The sequence below is a fragment of the Dermacentor andersoni genome, chromosome 4 (genome assembly GCF_023375885.2).
Source record: "Dermacentor andersoni chromosome 4, qqDerAnde1_hic_scaffold, whole genome shotgun sequence".
Taxonomy (NCBI): domain Eukaryota; kingdom Metazoa; phylum Arthropoda; class Arachnida; order Ixodida; family Ixodidae; genus Dermacentor; species Dermacentor andersoni.
The window spans coordinates 24,443,402-24,463,422 of record NC_092817.1 but is presented as its reverse complement, the minus strand read 5'-3'; the positions used below and the strand labels follow the sequence as shown (position 1 = coordinate 24,463,422).

General features: G+C 44.9%; 2 protein-coding genes across 5 annotated transcripts in view; one reads left to right on the top strand and one right to left on the bottom strand.

Moving 5' to 3' along the window:
• The window catches only part of tho2 (THO complex subunit 2-like protein), a 113,815-nt gene extending 96,557 nt beyond the window's left edge, over window positions 1-17,258 (bottom strand). For 2 of the 4 annotated variants that reach the window (XM_050182723.2, XM_050182725.2), the window contains exons 1-9: window positions 17,150-17,256; window positions 16,545-16,615; window positions 14,255-14,346; window positions 14,114-14,165; window positions 13,959-14,032; window positions 12,023-12,141; window positions 11,477-11,610; window positions 10,582-10,742; window positions 7,132-7,227 (exon numbers count right to left, since the gene is read on the bottom strand). In XM_050182723.2, the coding sequence (XP_050038680.2) occupies window positions 7,132-7,227; window positions 10,582-10,742; window positions 11,477-11,610; window positions 12,023-12,141; window positions 13,959-14,032; window positions 14,114-14,165; window positions 14,255-14,346; window positions 16,545-16,615; window positions 17,150-17,214 (864 nt within the window). In that variant the 5' untranslated portion in view covers window positions 17,215-17,256. Of the gene's footprint in view, window positions 1-7,131; window positions 7,228-10,581; window positions 10,743-11,476; window positions 11,611-12,022; window positions 12,142-13,958; window positions 14,033-14,113; window positions 14,166-14,254; window positions 14,347-16,544; window positions 16,616-16,694; window positions 16,763-17,149 lie in introns of those variants that run through there. The other 2 variants (XM_055073520.1, XM_055073519.1) reach the window with 2 other exon arrangements.
• A 142-nt stretch (window positions 17,259-17,400) lies between these two features.
• Chchd3 (Coiled-coil-helix-coiled-coil-helix domain containing 3) lies at window positions 17,401-18,292 on the top strand. Its single transcript, XM_050182727.2, has 2 exons — window positions 17,401-17,501; window positions 17,699-18,292. Exon 2 carries the CDS (start codon window positions 17,701-17,703, stop codon window positions 18,190-18,192), a length of 492 nt encoding a protein of 163 aa, XP_050038684.1. The 5' UTR covers window positions 17,401-17,501; window positions 17,699-17,700; the 3' UTR covers window positions 18,193-18,292.
• The last annotated feature ends 1,729 nt before the right edge of the window (window positions 18,293-20,021 follow it).

Here is a 20,021-nt window from a genome sequence, read left to right as displayed (position 1 = left end):
ATTATGCATGTTAATAGGATCTAGTGCTTGCGAGGCCATATCGACCGTGCTATAGATGACAGCACTGAGTTTGGGTTGCTACATCAGTACAGTGAAACCTCGATCCTTGCCCATCATTCTGCCCTCATTGACTGTTCCGCCGGCTCACTTCGCCTTGACTTGCCTCTCCTTGCCGACCCTGTGGACCCGCCTCCAAGCTATCTGAGCTGCATAGATCTTATTCGCCTACCACCTCACTCTGTGACCCACGTCGACTTGTTGTCCTCTCCAGCTGTACCTGATGGCAATTACGTGGCCGCACCAATTCCGGCCGTTATGCTTACACATGGTGTTACCGTGCCGCACACTGTGCTGAAAATTACTGGCAACCGCACCTGCCTTCCACTTGTCAATTTCGCGCTAACCGCGCAAGTTCTGCCTCAGGGGATCTCCTTGGCTATAATTCGCGCTTTGAAGGATGATGAGGTCGAGCCATTCACAGTGGAAGATCGTTACAGCTCAGCCCATACCGTGACGTCATCACACGGTACTGATGTCGACATTAAGAAGATGGTCTCCTCTGACCTTACACCTGCTCAAGCTGAAGCTCTTTGCCGCGTTCTTGAAGGCTATCGCGACATTTTTGACTTTGACAACAGACCCTTAGGTCAAACGTCCGTCGTGACCCATCGCATAAATACTGGCGATGCGAACCCTATTCACCGACGTCCATACCGTGTTTCTGCGTCAGAACGAGCTGTTATCCAACAGGAAGTCACAAAGATGCTTGCAAAGGACCTTATCGAGCCTTCCTGTAGTCCCTGGGCATCTCCCGTCATACTTGTCAAAAAGAAGGATGGAACGTGGCGCTTTTGTGTAGATCATCGCCACCCGAACAAAATCACAAGAAAGAACGTGTACCCTTTGCCACGTATTGATGACGCTCTCGACTGCCTGTACGGTGCCACCTATTTTTCTTCTATCGACTTACGGTCCGGCTACTGGCAGATATCCGTCGATGACATGGACCGAGAGAAGACTGCATTTGTTACCCCTGACGGCCTTTATCAGTTCAAGGTGATGCCTTTCGGTCTCTGTAACGCGTCCGCCACCTTCGAACGAATGATGGACTCTTTGCTTCAGGGGTTCAAGTGGTCCACCTGTTTGTGCTATCTGGACGACGTTATAGTTTATTCGCCCACATTCGACACGCATCTAGACAGTCTTTCAGCGATTCTTGACGTGTTCCGCCGAGCCGGCCTCCAGTTGAACTCGTCAAAATGTCATTTCGCTCGCCGCCAAATCACCGTCCTTGGACACCTCGTAGACGCCAGAGGCGTGCGACCCGATCCGGACAAAATTCGCGCCGTTACGAATTTTCCTGTTCCGAAGTCTACCAAGGACGTTCGTAGTTTCGTAGGGCTGTGCTCTTATTTCCGACGCTTTGTGAAGGATTTTGCGACCATCGCACGTCCCCTTACCGACCTCTTGAAGAAAGACGCCCCTTTTTCTTGGGGTCCTGACCATGCCTCATCTACTCTCCTTACCCCGCACCTCCACCAAATTAATGTTATGTGAAGCTGAAGCCGAATACTATTTACAATGTATTTACAGGTAAGCTCACGGAGGCCAAAATGGCGACGCTATATCAAACCGGCACACACGTCGTCTTCGTCCTCCTCAGTGCAGCCACACTGTGGCGGCTGTTCCGTAGCAATATCGAACACAGATATATCAAATTATTGCATATATTGAAAACTTTCTATATCACATGGAAAATCGCATGCATTTTTAATTTTGTATTTTGAACAGGATCGGAAGTAAAATGGATATATCGATTTTCACCACCCCTGACCATGTGCACTCTGTTTACAGGCGGTAAGCTTTCCCACAACACCCTCGAAGATAGCGGCGGCGCGATGGACATTCTCGACTGCTGCACACTGTAGCTGCACACACCGATCGCACTGAGGGCGCCATTTGAACATAGCAGTGTACGCACGCGGTGGCTTGGCTAGTTCGACGTCAACAATACATCATGGTACATTGCATTTGCCGCACTGACTCTTTCTCGGTGCCGCGCTCTGTGCCTGCTGCGTCTCGCCAGGACTGGCGCTTTGCATCCACCAAGACAGCGCGCGCTCACTGGGCTCACTCAAAGACCTTGGCAAACACCACTTAATACTTTGTTATTAACAGTGTTTCAAAATGCTTCGTTTGACGGACGTGGAGATCGCAGCAGAAGTAGAGGCAAAACGAAGATGCTGCCGGGGTTGATCTCGCAAGCACTGATGTTGCACTGCTCCCGAGTACAACTGGTGCTGTAGCTGCTTTGGCCCTTCCGCACTGCTACTGCGGTGCAATAGAGGGCACCGGCCTATTGCTTGTGGATCGTTTAGACTATGTTGAGGACTCAAAGAGTTTAAGCACGTGGCTGCGAATAAGAAGCTGGCTACACTGCTGCAGTACTTTCAGCCAAATAAATAAATACTTTGTGTGAAGCTTCGAGTGAGTATTTACTGCACCACCATTATGGTGGATCCACACGACGGACTAAATCAGTCTTTTCCGCGACAGACAGCGCATCACGTGACTACGCGTCACGGATTCATGCCGTCCACGATCCCCACAGACGGAAAATGCCGAGCTATCTTTCACATCCAGATCCCGGGGGTCGAATGCCGCAGATTTAGCCTAGCATGCTCTACAGTCTGGCAACAAGCACGGCTTTGGGATCCTTCTGAAACAGCTTCATCGCTGTTGACACCATTCATGCCCGTTTCATTCGCGGCGCCGTATATTTACGTCATTGGCCCTCAAAGGGTTAAGTTGAATTAGTGGTTCCAGATACAATTAAAATTAATCACCCATTGTTTATTGGAACAATCGCAAGAAGAGTATCAGCCAGAATGTTTATCTAGACATATGGCTGGATACTACAAATTGTAAGTAATACAACTGTAGGACTACTTTTTTTTATATTGCAGGTATTACCAATTTTACAGCAATTTGAAGTTCAATCTCCAGACATGGCAGTTACGTGGTCCAATTAGTAGCCAGATATTAAAATTTACAAAAGCGAAATTAAAATATCTGCACCTAGAATGGCGTAGTACACACATGTAGCTACATGCCGCTGTTAAAATTATGATTTTATGCACCCTGAAGACCGATATAGCGTTTAGGCAAGTTTAGAAAACACCAAAAATGAGATTCTGAGAAAACTTGAAAAAACAAAATGAGCTTATTTTTATAACAGAACACCACAAAATATTTGAATATATTCAAGTGCTATTGCATTAGTAGCCTCCAGGAATGTAGTCTGTCAAGATAGTGTCACTGCGGCGATGCCTTCTGAGCACCTGCTGCAAGTTTTCAGCAAATGCATGCTCAGCAGACTTGACCAGCTCGTTTCTCCTAGCAGCAGTGTCGCCAACGCAATCTAGTAGTTCCGATTTTTGGTCAGGAGCAGGAGTTGACGCTAATGCTTGAAGTTTTCCTTGAGCTTCACCGTCAATGCGCCAGAAAAATTCTGGCTGCAGAATAGTAGTGTCGTGGCAAAACGTTGATGAAACGCAGCAGTTGTAAAGAGCGCTTTGGGGGACTAGGTCTAACACGAGACTGGGATCTCTGGAGCCGCTCGACTGCGGGAGCGGGCTGTTACCGGTGTCATAGGGAAGTGGCGCGGCAGAGGATCGTTTCTTGAAGTTGTAAGCTGACTTCCTCTTACTTTTTTTTCTAAATTTTACTTCGTCATGAACTTCTGAGTCGCGGTCAGCATCGCTGTCAGCGTGGGAAACCTCATTGGCACGTGTGCGCAGCGGCCGCGGAGTGATGTAGACAACGCCAGTCTAGCCAATGGTGTGGCTAGCTGAGGGTCACATGCCTTTGTCGACCAATCACAGCATGCGGTGGGTCTTCTTTTTGAGGCAGAATTTCTTCACTTCCAATGTGCAGATGGAGCCGGTGGTGGTGGAAAAATGAAGACAAGAGACTTCTTTCAAATGATATACAGGATGGCGCGACCGAATGACTGCGGGAGCCATCAAGCGCCCTGGCAAAAGTACTTATTTACGGAAACTTTGGCTAATATTTGGCCGACACTGGAGCCAGAAATTTATGTTACGGCTAAAATATTGATTTAAAATGTGCAAAATTTGGCGACGTGGTAGACTAATAGCTGGAAATTCTGAAAATATAGCTTTTAGAATATTGATTTTTTCGCTGTTTTTTGGTCTCTAAAACCCGTGTCCCCCTTCAAGACAGTCCACTGTAGTAGTACAGTCAACGACTGAATTTTCGGACATGCCTGATATTTCGGACATCTTCGCGGCACCGCCACGAGCCCCATAGAATCAATGTATAAGAACATCTGAAGTTTCGGACGGTCGAACTCCCCACCATCCAATTTTACGGACTTTCTGTCGCGACGGAAGGTCCTTTGGCTCCTCGCGCAGCGCCCTTGCGAAGGAAATCGACTTGCAGCCGAAGCATAACACCGCTTTGAACCACAACAAGCCGAATCTAGCCATCACACACCGATTTCGTCTGGCCACGCTGGCTATGTTCATTGCTGCACTTCCGCCTCCGGCAGAGTTTCCGGAGTGGCTCCATCTCGTTTGTTTGCGCAGGCCACGTTTTGGCTAGCGTGGTGTCAAAAGGAGGTATTGGTGGTGTGTGGTTGTGCTGTTGTGTCAAGTGTGCTCTGCAACGCTAGGCCTAGATGCTTCGATGCTCGTCAGCTAACTCCACTGTTCACAACTTGAGGATTTCACTTGCTTTCGATGGCCCCCATTCCGTCTTCGTCGTCCTCGCCGATGGCACCGAAGGGCGGAAAGCAGTACCATCGGTTAGTACCGGCGCAGAACTGACTGACGAGGAAATAGTCCGTCAGGTTGTGGGGGATTCAGAAGACTCCGATGTTGAAAATGAGGAGCCAATGCCTGCGCCGCCTACAAGCGCCGAGTTGACGCGAGCACTGTTGGCTCTTTCATCGGTATACAGTGCTGACATGACCCTTGCTCAGATCGAGGTGAATATGATCGCATGCAACCGGAACGCCGTCCAAACAACAATCAAAAAGTTCTTCAAGCCACTGCAGCAATAACACTGGCTGCCCGACGATGCACATGTACATAATAAACCGGCAGCCGGCTGCATACAGAGTTTTTGAACGCCTCTTTTTATAGCCACTTCAATGATGCTTTAGCAGGGTTTCGGAAGCCTGGTACTTCGCCCTTTACCTCTAGATCCGAGAAAAAAAAAGAAAAAAAGTGAGTTTTTTTGCGTGCATTCATTTTTTCCGACTGCCTGAATTTTCGGACATTTTTACGTTCCCTAGAGGGTCCGAAAAATCGGTCGTTGACTGTAAATGGCACCTTCCTGGCACAAGCATGTGGACATGGCAGAATATATTTTATCTATACTATTTTATCTATATTTTATCTATGCATTTGCAGGGACATGTTACGCAGCAAACACGCTACGTGTGTGTCAGAACACCGCAGCAAACTACGTGATACCTGTAGCAGAGCCCATGTGGCCAACAAGTTTCCTAAGCACAACCTGTGCTTGCCCACACATCTACCCTTCACAATGGTCGTAGGAATTCAAAATGTGCACAGCATTATGCAAGGGTTCTAATAAGGGGGCAGCGGGAGCATCAAATAAATGTGTTAGTGTATCACAAGTAGGGAAGATACAACAGAAGAAGATAGTATAGTCTCAGTGACAATAAATGCTCATTGTGCTTTGACCCACACTTCTCGCCAACCACAAAAACAAAAATGCACAGAGAAATTTCCAGATCAGCAAACTCACAGTATGTATAGAGTGTATGCACAGACCGATAGCCTATACTTTCTCCCATGTTTGGTTCAGTTGCAAGCTCTTTTAAACTAGCAAATGACCTAGTATGTTTGCACAGTAAGTGGAACAAAAGGTTGCAATGCCCAAGGTTGGGCATAACAGTGCAGCTTGTTAGTTTGAACCTCGTTTCAAAGACTGGAATCATTTAGACCCACCACCGTGTCCCAACAAATGTGCTATTGTAAGCCACGAAATGCTGGTTAACAGAGTTATTTGGCTGTGCACTAATGACCGTATTTACTCAATTCTGGCCACACTTAAAAAATTTACTGAAACGTGATTTTTGCATTATATTGCAGTAAGCAACCAAAACTGCAATATGTGGTGTCTGAAGTCAACCCTCCAATCCTAAGTACCCCCTTCCTATCTCGAAGGCCATGATATGCTGTGCTGCGGGTGCCAGAAGATGCCGCGAGTGCCAGGAACAATGAGACCACTGGACACCAACTCAAACTGGTGTTTGATGAGTGATGCTCAGTCCTACTGTGGCTCGGATGCTATAAAGTTTAGCAGTGTGTTCAATGGAGCTGGTTGGTTCACCTTTAGAATAAAAACAGGAACAGCGCAACACAGGACGAGTGAGTAAACAGGACAGAGCGCCAATCACGATTGTAAAATGAAAATCAGGGTACACGTTACAATCGAGGAAACTGCACTTTCCATTTCTGGCCAAAAAAAAATGAGTGCACAATACAATCAAGGATGCATTAGCGTAAAGTAAATACGGTAGTTGGGCTCACACTGCAGTGTACAATGTGTGAAGTGCCACAGATGTTAGTGGCAGAAGTGGCAACAGAAATCGAAGCACGGCATGTGAGTGTGTCATCATTGTAATCAAGCCAAAAGGAATGACAAAAATTTTCAGTGTGATTACTTTTTGTGTTTTGTGCAACATATGGCATTGCATGCATGCAGGACTTGCCTGACAGCAGATGTGGCAAACAGCTGCTTCACTTTGGTTGCGTTATGACAGTTGCCACAATTACTTCCGAGAATTAGAATGAAAGAAACAGTTCTGCAGGTTCCCCTAACAGCTCATTAATGCTGAGCTGAAGAAAATTTTATGGTTTCATTCAAGCTATGACAGAGGATAACTCATTTCACTAAATAAGGCTATCTTGATGAAGCATTGCTCCTTATTTTCTTGGCCCGTTTGGCAATTAGACATTAAGATTATTCAGAAATTTGTTTCTACTCCCATAAAATCTGAATTAACGATGTTTTACTGCATTTCCCAAGTAAAGCAAGGCCTAGTAAAACTGCATGCAGTGTCACGGCACTTACCAGAGAGTAAAGGTCATCCAGGGCAATGACTTCATTGCGGATTAAAACAGCAGCCAGGCGGTACAAGGACAATGGAGTCGGTTCTCCAGCTTCTCCCTGAAATGAGAACAAGGACAGGTATCAATGGCAGCTTAGCCTTTAGCTTAATTCAACAGCAGCTCAACCTTCCAAGCACTACTGAAATGTATCACAAGGGACTAGCTAACACAACTTTCTCCCATCAGTGAGCCACAGTATGAATATATGAAAATGTAATGTAATGAAAATATGGCAATGTTCGTTAATACCGTCAACTCTAATTACAATGGACCCTGATAAAACAACAAAAAACATCCATTTTATCTGAAGTCTGTTATATCTGAAATACCTCCCTTCCGAAACTTTAGTCACAGTGACTAACAACTTTATTGCAAAGAGTGTGACGAACGTCCAAAGTAAAAAGTCACAGTTTCGACCGAAAGGCAAAGCATCAATTGCAATAGCAAATTAAGCAAGATAAGCTCGACAACAGCAGTGAGCAAATTGACCTTTATGTTGTCTCTCGCTTCAACACAAACTAAATGTCAAAAGCATAGCACATATGAAGCTACCGGCACTGGGTGCGCTTTGTCCACATCGCAGATCACTTTAAAGCTGAGGCGGGCACGGGCACGCACTTTGTTCAGATCGCATTAAAGATACGGCGGCCTTGCAGGCGAGCATTTCCTCCACATCACAGATAACTTTCAAGATACGGCGGCAACGCCATTAGCGGCAGCCACCGGAGTAGAAACACCCCCAGTGCGTCGCATGCCAAAGAAGGTGGCGGATTTCCATCCACGTTCCTCCCTCGTGCACGCGATATTGAGCTGCGATTGTCAACTGGCCCTCACAAGTCAGTTGGCAGCCCATGTCGACACGGCAAAAGTATGTTTTATACACCCAATTTTTAAAAATATTACTGCTAATTTCATCCGCTGTAGCCGATAGTCCGTAGTAGCGCGGTCCGTTAAAAGCAAACTCCGTTGCATTAATGAAATAGGTAGAACAAGCTATGGTTGAAATATGGTCCATAATATACAAGTCTTGTACGCGGGTCCATTGTAACGAGCATAGACTGTATGTGTATATCCTGATCCTTCTGCATTTGTTGTAAGGCACCAACTTCTTAATGTTCATGAAATGCAATTTTTTGTACAAGCAACTAATCACTATAGAGCAGCAGGGTACTAAATCGTGATACAGTTCAACCTCGATATATCGAACTTCAATCAGTCGAATCTCATTAATTCAAACATCCTGTTAGCGAAAACGTCCAGGAATTCTAACGCACAAGCATTAGCGATGGTTAATTCAAACACACCGCGCTCTGACGATACTCTCAGCAGCGCTCCAAATCACGTGGTGGCGTCTCCTACTAGCATTGCTCTGACCTCACCATAGAGGAAAGGCGTAGGAGAAACCCTCCACTGCTGCACGCAGAAAAAAAAAAGTGCCGGAAATTTCACCCTCTCAAATGGCAAGGTCGCTGCTTCTGCGTTGCAGAATAATGCCCCAGCCACACTAGCGCCAAACCATGCGCTGCGGGAAGGATCAGTCCTGGGCAGAGTTTTTGTGGCTCGCTGCAACGGCAAGCAAGCCACGAGCGGAGGAGACCAATAATAGTTACCTGTACAGTGCCGTGTGCACAGGCAACTGGTATCATGCGGACCCGTCTAGCCACTCTATTTGTACTCACATCTGGTTCAGCCGGATCGCTTGTTTTGCTTGGCCACATTGGTCTCATTCGCACGACTTTTTTTACAATGACGCATCTAAACTGATACGCTCCAATGGAAAGGTTGTTGGACACAATGCGCCATATCTGATTCTGTACAAGACAGACCCTGAATACATGGATGCGAAGGGAACACCCAGTACCTCATTCTCCTAGTCTTTTGAATGCGGCGACGCCGCAACCAAAGCAGCGCGCCAACATAGTTATGATCAGCGGCAATGACTTCGTCATCTTGATTGGTCGCCTCCTGAGTGACGCCGTCGCCTCGGGGCACGCACGCATATTATGGCAACGTCACCAATCATGCGGAAACTGAATTTGTCGTTTGCTACGAAGTGGCACGAGGAGCTTCCGTGTGATCCCAAGTGCCGTGTGATGGGTGCTCTGAGAAAAAGAGCGTCGAGAGTGATCCTGTGGCGCCTGCGTTACTGCTTTTATCGAGCGTCCGTGAGAGACAATGATGACCTCGACATCAACAAGACGCGTTTGAGATGGGAGACAAAAAATTCAGGAGGCAGTTAAGGCTCTCAAAAGAGACAGTGCACCGTGGGTCCGAAGAGCTCGAGACTGTTTTGGGGCTGCAATGCACTAGTGGCATTGATGCTGTGGCCAAAATGCTGTGCACATTGCAATTTTTTGCGACTAGAAGTTTCCAACAGTGCATGGCCAATAAGCAAACCTTCGCCCTGTCCCAGCCGTCAGTCAGCCGCATAATTTTGTTGTTTTGTTGAAGCCATAACAACCATCGGCAAAGAAAAGGGGTAGGTGAAAGTCTCGAAGATATATGAAAAGGTGGTGGACAAGCAACGGTTCCTTGAAAGCGGCAAGCCAGTGTACGACATCCCACCCAGCGGCATAAATCAGTCAACCGCAGTAAACAAAATACACTGAATCACTCGCGGCCAAGAAACATTAACCTCATCAAAAACATGAAGAAATGTTCATAATTTGTTGTATTCTTTTGCTTTGCGACGTTTACGTCTAGAAAAAAAAAACTGTGCACCCCTTGGCCTCTATCATTCCTCTTGTTTTCATTACAACAGTGGACCGCCCAAACGTGGCACCACCACAAAACTGAATTCTTCGAAAACCGGAGCATTACAGAATACAGGCCTTGGCCTCGGCAACTCCACTGCTTCTGTGGCAGTAGGTCGCAGAGGTAATTATTGCCATCCAGCAAGCTGGCGGGGAAGCAAGTCCACTTCCCTACCGCCCTTCCTCCCAATTAGGCTCTATCGCCCTCCCTTTAAACCACCTCGTAACTCCCTCATTTTCAACGGCCTCCGTGCCCACTCGCCTTCGCGCCCGGTTGGCCCACTCCTTGAAGTTTTGTTCAATGGCCGCTGAGTTGGGGATTTGACTTTACTATTTTTAATATGAAACTACTGTTTAAGCGGGTACAGTTTAACGAGGTTTTATTGTATCCTTAACTTTAGCAAGTTTCTGTCATTACATAGTACATTATGAACATCTATGCTATGCCCATGGGTCTGAAAATTTACTGTACTTTTGCTCCCATATTATGTTTAATTGGGGGCAGTTGACATATTGAAATATTCAAGATATTTGAAAAATATTCGCACTTACATATAGTGACCATTCGATTGTTATTTTGACATTTCAAATATTCGCACACCCCTACTTACTTCCATACACAGTCTTACTGCAGAAAGAAAGGGAAAAAGCAAGCTTGCCTGGTAAAAGGTGAACTTGAAGCCAAGAACTTGGCTTATGGTGGCTGGATTGCACAAGAACTTAGTAAGCAGAGGGACGAAGAAGTCCTCAAGATGAATGCGACACTCAAAAGCCTCCAAGACAATATCCAGAACTCTGTTAGGATCCAGGTTGAAACAGCCTGCATAAAGCCACAGTAACAGCAGGTGAGTATGCCATGGATACGGCCAACATGCCTATGGGCCCCGAGAGAGAGAGAGACAGAGAGAAATTTTAATTGTATGCTGGAAATTTTAGTCTGGCTGGTCACCTGGCACAGATGATCCCATTGGCCTCAACCAGATACTGCAGTTAGCCTTGGGGGCACATATGTGCTTATCTGTGCTGTGTGAGGACAGTGGGTTATGCATGTGCCATATCACTGCTGCTGACATCTAGGCAGCATGCTAAGTACGCTGCCATGTAAGCCTATCCAGCTTTCACTGAAGTCTCGTCCTCTCTTTAAATTTTTATGGGTACCTGCAATACCTGGGCATGAATGGCCAACGCCCCATGAACCCTTTCTGGTAAAGTATTTTGCAAACTATTTGTACACGTGAAGTTATTCTAAAGAACTGAGAGTTGCCACCGTATTTGAAGGTTTCCCATTTCGCATGCCATTCCTAGCACATCACAAGCCAAGGCAATGCTTCCCCCCCAGTTACATGGAATACCGACTAGCTTGATCTCTCACATTGTTACCCCAATTACGTCTTCATAATGCATTTCTTTCTCGTGCACTTCAATTGGGTATCCACATTAGATTTGTTTTTATTACACTTTGCAAAGAAGATAACAGCAAATATGAGGGAGGCATTTGGAAACATAAAGCGGGAGTCAGCAGGAAACAAATTAGTGGGTATTTCAAGCACTCACCTATAAGAGACCTCATGACCTCGATCATGTAGTCTGGACTGATTTTGCTGGTGATCTCTTGACTTAGCTCTGTGGCTAGCTTTGCGTAGCCCTCACTTTCCTCTCGAAACAAGTTGTACTTGTTTTGCTTGTAACTGCACAGCAAAGCAACCAATTCATTTAGTCAGTCAAGTTCAGCTGCATAAGTCATGCAGAACAAATTCATTAAACAATATTTCCACAATCCTCGAAAGAGCTCAACATATAAATATCAACAAGAACTTGCTCTTGATACTTAAGCAAACATGCGACACAAGCAAAACATTATATGATGGAACAGGGCTAAGACTTACAGTATGGTCAATTGCAACTTTGATAACACAAAAGAAATGGTACACAGATGGAAGGATGAGCACTCTCTCTTCTGTGTGTTGCATTACCTATGCACTACAAGTTGTAAGCAGTGTATACCAGCCCATCCACTTAATAGCTTTTACACACACACATGTACAGTACCAGAAGCAATTACTGAATGAACAGTTGCAGTAACATGGGGCACAGTCTTACAACAGCCGTGTCTTGATCTTGACAAACTTGGTGGCCGTTGTTCGGCTGTTCCTGACAATCCCAGCATCACCCAAGGACTCTATCTCTATTCTTTCTTTCAGCAAGGCATCAGGAACAACCTGTACGTAACAAAAGGAAAACAAAAAAAGCTCAAATGAACTGTGAATGTGCATCTTAAGTACTGCATATTTTAGTTCTCTGAAGGAAAGCTCTCTTCAGGTCCTAAAGAAGGACCAACACAAAAATATGCATGACTCCCTGCCAGTCCTACCAAACGGTCTTGCTGAGGAACGGCCAATAACAAAAATTGAACAAGGAATGAAAGGAAACACTCAACACAAGTGCCATGCTTTAGTTGTCCCCCCTTCAATTCACACTTTGTTCTTGCTAATTTTGTACTTGGGCAAGCAAACTGACACACAATAAAAACTGAATATATAACGATGTCAGTGGGAAACGAAACTGACTTTGTTATAAGTGGTATTTCATGAAAAGCAGAGAAGCTATAAGAGAGCCATGTAACGTTCAATTTAGACTCCAACAGCACAGGAGCTCATTACATGTAACATCTAAATAAAAGCCCCACTTGATGATGGCAACATGACATAGCAGCAAAATTCTGCCGATGTCCGCAAAGAGCTGCATCGTCTGTCGCTGATCCTCACATAACACAGTTGGACCTAAGGAGCTACTGTCATGTGGTGGGGTGAACTTCGCAGCGCTCCTCTGAGAAGGTTGGCCCATAGAAATGCAATGGGTCATCAATTATGCTGCATGGAGCAGTTAGAGCAGTCCTGCGCGATTTCCCACATCTCACTTCGTACTAAGCAGAGTCCTGCCACTGAACTTTGAATAACCCATTCTAAAATGATTGCACTGGAGTCATGACTACTAAAAAATTCGAATGAAACAATGTTACTGTAAGGGCAGTTTACTGCACCATCCATGCAGTAAATTAAAGTATATGCGCTGCAGCTCTGAAAGTCCCTTTGGGTTTAAAAGCTGCAAAGCATGTGCTAGTAAAGCCAGAATATTCCTTAACAACATAGCAGCATAGCATAAGTATTGGATCACCTCTTAACAAATTCTTTCGTCGGATTGCACAAGTGTGTTAAGTGGGCACAGCAGCTGCCAACACAGATTTCAGCATGGTGGCAGCTTTCATGCTATGCATAGGCTTTCAAAAGTACTAGTGCTTTCTTTTACCACAAATGCAGACATTTAATGTATGCATAATTATTACAAAAGAATGTCACTCAAATTTTACATTTCATAGAAACACTTCTGCCTTGCATACACTTGATAGTAGATGGCTCTCACACAATCTGAACTGCTTGAGTTGCTATACAATGAAATTTTAGCAGAACTGGTGTCCAAAATACACATTGTCACGACCTTGCTGCACAATGGAATCTCTACCTGCTAAATATGAGCTAATGCTTAACAACAGTTCAATGGTACAATATTAAAGAAAGATAATCAGTGTTCTCCACCTCATAAAACAATGTCAAACAGAAAAGTTGGCGAGATAATAATAAAAAACAAAACAAATTCAATCGCTGCTCTTTGCCAAACAGACTCAAAACAGGTAACACCTTGGACATTCTTTAGCAGCAATTCTTGCTTGTCTTTGCTGGGAAGGTTAACCAGAGTGCTATTTTTCTGCTCAGAAATGGGTCAACCTAACCTTCAATACAAGAGCACTGTCTTGCCTATCTGGGCTCTTATCCATTACTGAGCTGAAAAATAGAACTATGTCAAACGAACTTAGCTCAACATAAAAGAAACGAACTTGTTAAAGTGATATTGGTGGGTTATTTGGTGGCCTTTCTTAGAGATATATGCATGACTGCTCAACTTCACCTCGAGATCGTCATATGTGCTCTAAGTGAAGGCTGCCAGCATAGACACACAACGGCAACAGTGAACTACTCACCTTGGCGCAGCCAGCCAGAAGCCAGTGGAAGCGATCCCTCTGGTCCCGGTTCTCTCCCGACAGCGTCTCGAAGTCTAAAGAGGTGGTAAGGAGGTGTCTAGATAGGCCACCGACAATGCCTTATGGAGAAAGGAGGCAAGCAGCCAGGCACGTACCCAGTAGGAAGACCAGATCCACCAGCATGGAGGAGATCTCTGGATGCAACGCCTAAGCAAACAAAGTGCCCCAGCGCAGAGCAGGCGTGGGGCAAATCCGCACGGCTCGAAAGCCGCCCACCACACGACAACACCACTTACGGTAACCTCGGCTAGGGCCGCCAGGGCCTGGTCCACCTTGAGACGATCCTCCACCACGTGCCAGCATAGGTCATGTAACAGCAACTGCAGGTCTACAAAAACAGGTTTGCACCATTGCAGCCTTGTCATCAAAGGCCTACTGAATACAGTAATTTTGAGTTGGCAGTATTCAAATTCATTAAAGCTTATCAATTCAAATTCTTTAATGCTTATCAAAACATTTAGGTCTTCTGCTAGAACACCAAAACCCTCCTTTCATTTCAGCACAGCAAAAATAGATGAAGCCAAATGTACCAATATGCATGGTCCTACCACGTACAAATCATGTCGTTCTCTAAATTTTTTTTTAATTCCAGTGGCACAATACAACAGCATCATGCAACTGTGACTTAGGAAAGCATAAAGACACAAGCTTACTCTAAAATTAACTTGTAATTAGTTACAGCAGATATCGTAACGCCTCAAGCACACCCTTGAATCTTTCATTCCTTTTGCCTAACGAACCCACACCCCACTCAACTGTGACCAAGAAGCACTAATCGGACTGTCCTGTGTTCTGTGACCTAGTTTTCAAAACAATGCATGCCACCATTTTCTCCACCCAAGCATTGTGCATTGCCTGCATGATGTCTTTGTTTTGAGTGGCAGCAGATATCATGAGCCCCATTGCTGAGAAGGTAGTAGAGGTTCTGTGCAAGAGGTTGTAGGCTCACTCTGCACCAGCACAGAACTGACAGCAAAATGGTGCGATATGCTTCACATAGCCTAGAGTGCAGGGATGATTAATAATATTGCTAGAGAGAACTCTGATGCTGAGGTGGTTTAGCTGGGAATGATGGGTAGTAAGTGTATTAGTCTAATTTTTTGCTTGTAGCTTCAGATGTTCTTGTTGCATCATTTATTACACTTTAATTTCCATGCAATCATAGCCTTCTAAAAAACATGAAGGCAATAACATTCTGCGAGCATACTTCATTGCAATTTCTTACACTTGAAATCCAATATTTTGCTGCAAATTATCAATATGCAAAGCCACCAAGGCATATTATTGAAGTTTTGGAAAATCTATGCACTCCTATCATTTCTATGCTGGCTGAACCACCATGCTTGCAGCTCTCGTACACAGTCATGCGATTATACAGAGAAAAATTCTGTGCCAAGTTGCAGCATCTGCGAGCATTGTGAAAGAGAACCCAATTGAACTTCAAACAGCAATGAAAAATGATATACAGTGCAATCTCAACAAAGCTGCCAGGTAAGTCGCAGAAAATTCCATAACTAATCAAGGCTCCCATGATTAAACTCTTACACTGCTCCATTTTACTCTGGAAACTTTTGCACAAAGCCACCGTTCTCTTACCAAAAGCACAACATAGGTTATGACATAAAAGAAGCATACACATTAATGTAGACAATCTGGTGAGTTCTTTCTTTTTATTTGGAAGGATTTGCTGCAAGGCATAAAGGATAAAATAAAGTTAAATAAAAGGTTCCTACTCTGCATCATGCAAGAATTGCAGCATTGTCTTTGCAAGCTTACTGTCCTTTATCCAATGGTCATACTCTTCAGGTACGGTTCAGTCCAGCCTTTCTCAAATTTTTCATTCTGATCGCTCATGTTTCAGGACACATCAAAAGGAGATGTTGAGGATCTGACATTCTTTAGCAAGGGCCTGAATTTTGGTAATAATTACCATGTCAGTGACCAGTATTTTCAACCTTGTGACAACATGAACAGATCATTTCAGGCTAAATATACCACGGAAAAATCCTTTGGGGTATGTTGAGCAGAATCCCCAGAATTTTAAGTTTTCAGTTTTCCATCACTGTACAAAAAGCAGTTCGAATTTAAAATAACAATGCGGCTGCTACTAAAGCAGAACAAGACAAGGAACTTCTAGTTCCTCTTTGACAGCGTTAATCGATAGAATAACAAAATGCTCCTTGTTTTTCTACCACAACAGCCAATGGGAAGAGCGGAATATTTAAGCATCAAAACAAGAACACATCACTATTAGATTCAATACTACGGCGGCAGTGCACGGTAAATGAGAGCCTGCTTCGTGGCAGTAAAAACACGTGCACGCAAGTAAGACACATCAATAATGCGAGGACAAACGAAAAGTTAAATTAATGCTTTAAAGTCCGTTCCATAGGCGAGGAGTACCGCAATGTGCAACACATGTGATAAACAGAGGCACACAGACACTAGTTCAGTGCGCACATGGAAGCTGGGACCCCTCCAATGGTACTAAAATTTGTAGGCTACGTGCAACTGATGCGCACTTACCCCTCCCGCCTCTGTCTGAAGGCAACCTTGACGTCTGCATGCCGGCTGCTGCTGAACGACATAGCTTGATGCTAGGTAGTGGGGGAAAAAGACAGCAAAGGTCACAATGCTGCTAACGGCCAGCCGCCTATTCAGATTAGCAATAGTTACTGCAAATCACTGCTGCTATTCGTGCGACGAACACTTCCTCCAGCACTTTGCATCACGAGAACGACCACTATACTCGTCAGGCCGCTTCCAAAGAGCAACGCACCGAGTAAATTAACAAGAAAACAAACCGCGTTAATCGCATTAGCGAGCTCAGGCTGTGGCGATGGCGCGCTGCTGTTAAACACTTGTGCCAGCGCTGCTCACGGCGTCTCGCACACCACTGCGTCAATACATACAAGCGTGGATATGAAATCTCCCATAACATGTTTTGTGCAATCGCTGGCAAACCACAACGTTCTTTATCGCATCATATTCAAGTCAATCAAATTTTGTCCAGACGATAGGCCTAGCAAAAGTAATTATTTTGGCTGCCTCAAAGGAACAGGCATAAGTTCTCGCATATGTGGAATCTGAAAACTATGCAGATGGCGCGGTTTGCTTCGGTAAACACTTACAACTCAAGTTTTCCTGATCTTTCCCAACTTTTACAAAGGTCTAAAGACACAACCCGGCTCGCCATTATTGTGAGCCGACAAACTACCACTAGCGTGCTAAACGCTCTCTAGCGACGATTAACTGTCGACAGCAAAAAATAAAGAGAACATCAGAAAGTGATCAGAAATTATCTCAAAATAAACATAATAAAAAGTTCGACACCTACGTTGTAAAAATGTATTCCAATAACGTAATATTTAGCTTGTTACATTAATGAAGCAAGTAGTTGCGGATGTCTCCGGCGTAAGCACTGTCATCGCAACGTTTTGTTTTCTGCTGGAGGTGCAGCAAGAGCTTCGGGGCCTCAGCAAGGTATTTGTGATTGCTATGCGATGTGTTTTGCCGTGACATTGACGTTTTTAGCGAGACACAATACAAGGAAACTAATAACCAGTTGAATTGGTAATCGGCAGAAGAGCCGCAAGCTAGCTACTGCGTGCCGGTCCGTCGCCTTTTCTCGTTGTCGTGCGGGCACCGTGAACCGTGCCTCGTCTTCATTTTCTTTCCAGTTATGGGCTCGTCTGGAAGCACCAGGAGAGTTACCATCGTTAACGAAAACTCTCCGGATGTCATCAAGATATCAGACTCTGTTGTGAAGAGGCTGAAGGGAGAATCCGACTCTATTTCGTCCACAGTGGCCCGACAGACTGCTGCCGGTGCACCGTACGAGCCGAGGACTGCCGCGGGAGACAACCTTCAGAGCCGGAGGCTCAACCACGACGAACTGAAGAAATTTGATGACGTCTGGCGAGAAAATTTGAAGGAGGTAGAACGGCAGAATCAAGAATTGTACAAACTGGCTACCGACAAGTTTGCCGGTGCCGTAAAGCAGGTAGAGGAGCGGTACGCCCAACATACGTGCACTCCTGTGTGCGAGGGGCACCAGCAAAAAGTAATGGATTGTTACGCGAAGAACCAGCGCGCGCCATTAAATTGTTCTAAGCTCGTCGATGCGTTCACAAAGTGTGTTCACGAGGCAAGAAAAGACATTGTAGCTCAGTAGAATGAACGTTAGGCATGCTTGATGTCTTCTGGGTGACATTGAATCTTGCTTCTAAAAACCAGTTTGCCTGTTAGAAAAAATAAAACTGTAACATAATGACTATTCTTTTGTTTATGAATTGGCGTGCGCAAGACTGGCCAGTGAGTGTGGCTGTATACCGAGCCACTAGCGTGAGCACGCCCCCAATAGTTCCTAGAACTAGGAGAACACCGAGCATAACGAACTGCGCCACTGTGTCTCAAGGAGTGGTTCGCAGGGTAAATGTGTAAAGCCAATGGCGTTTTCCTGTCAGTAGAGACGTGACTAAATTGTACAATAAGGAACCGGCTTGCTGAAGCTAAACCTTATATATGTCGTCTGCTAAAGCTATGCAAAGCAACCTGAGGGTTACCTTTTGGAAGCACCGCTTAGGCCCGCAGCGCCAAAGCTTTCAACTTATTCATGCCCCTCCATGATGTCGATTGCCTACTGTAGCATGCAGAGAATTGTCATGAATGTTGGGAAATTTCAAGACTTCAAACTCCACCAAATGCAATTTTATGACAGTCGGAGCCCACAGCAAAAGCCCAGCCTGAAGTATTTAAAGCTCAGGAGAACCGAATTAACGCACAGTGTTGAGCCACTTCGTCCTATATTTTGCGTACGTAAAAGTGGGTAAAAAAAAAGTACCGTTCAGCATTTCATGACATTACAGATTCTCTCTCCAAAGTAACTTCTCAGTCATCCGGAGTATTGGTAATGTTGCTCCTGCAGGGATTCTGTACAATAACTTGAATCAATTAGCACTATGAGCACAACTGATTTGATTTGCAATATCATTCCTCAAAACTGGTTATAACCAGAGCTTAAATGTCGGGGGGGGGGTCTGGCTTGGCCATCAGCAATATTGGACCCCAGAAGTGGGAAATATCTTTGTCCAAATTATTACTGGCAGGCTGTGCCATAAAGAGGTGTAAAAACCTGAAACGTTGCTGTGTGCATGCAGATCGCTCGCCCATTTGAGGCATGCATAGGTTTACTTTCTTTGCTGGACAGTTAGCAGTTCATTTCAGTGAGTGCTACTTTTCCTTCAGTACAATTTGTTCTTTCTGAGTGCCAAAGTTATGTAATAACACAAGTTTTCCTACCCTAGCAATTTAGAGGTCCTGGCACAAAAGATGACATTCATCCAAATGTCATCTCATTACAAAATCCGCTCCCAAAAAATTTGTTAGCTTATCTATTATTACCTCTGAATTTACATGTACACATACGTAGGTATGGAGGCCATGTATACATGGGAGTTCATCATCCCCCCCTGTACCCCTCCTTTGAGCAGAGTCTTTGAGCGCTGGTTATAATGTTACTTCACAAATAGGTTAATATATTGGGCAGCCCATCGACAAAACCTCAATCTACCATGCCTGCTTTATTAGATGGCAATTGAGTTCAGTTTTCCAAGAAAACACTGACTACCGACTACCTGACCTGCCAAAAGCACAGACTTCATCCAGCGCTGCGATGCATGAGTAAAAAAATATATAGAGAGAGCTTTCTTTTAATGTGTGCGACTAAGTGTAACATTGATTGACTGACTGAGTGAAATTTTGTATGATGGGCTTTGCAGTCAGTGACTGCGAATTAACTTACAGTATTTAGCATTTTCAAATACTTTTGACCCAAATCTTGAAAATATTTGTAAGAAAATACTGCGGCTATGGTGTTGCACTGCTAAGCACAGAATCAAACACTGCCGCGCTGGCCCCATTTTGATGGGGGTGAAATGTAAAAACACCTGCGTCCTGTGCATTGGGGGCACATTAAAAATTAATTCAAACTCCCCCACTACA

Excerpts from the sequence above, each read along its gene's own strand:
- Chchd3 (XM_050182727.2), top strand. The coding sequence starts at position 17,701 with ATGGGCTCGTCTGGAAGCACCAGGAGAGTTACCATCGTTAACGAAAAC.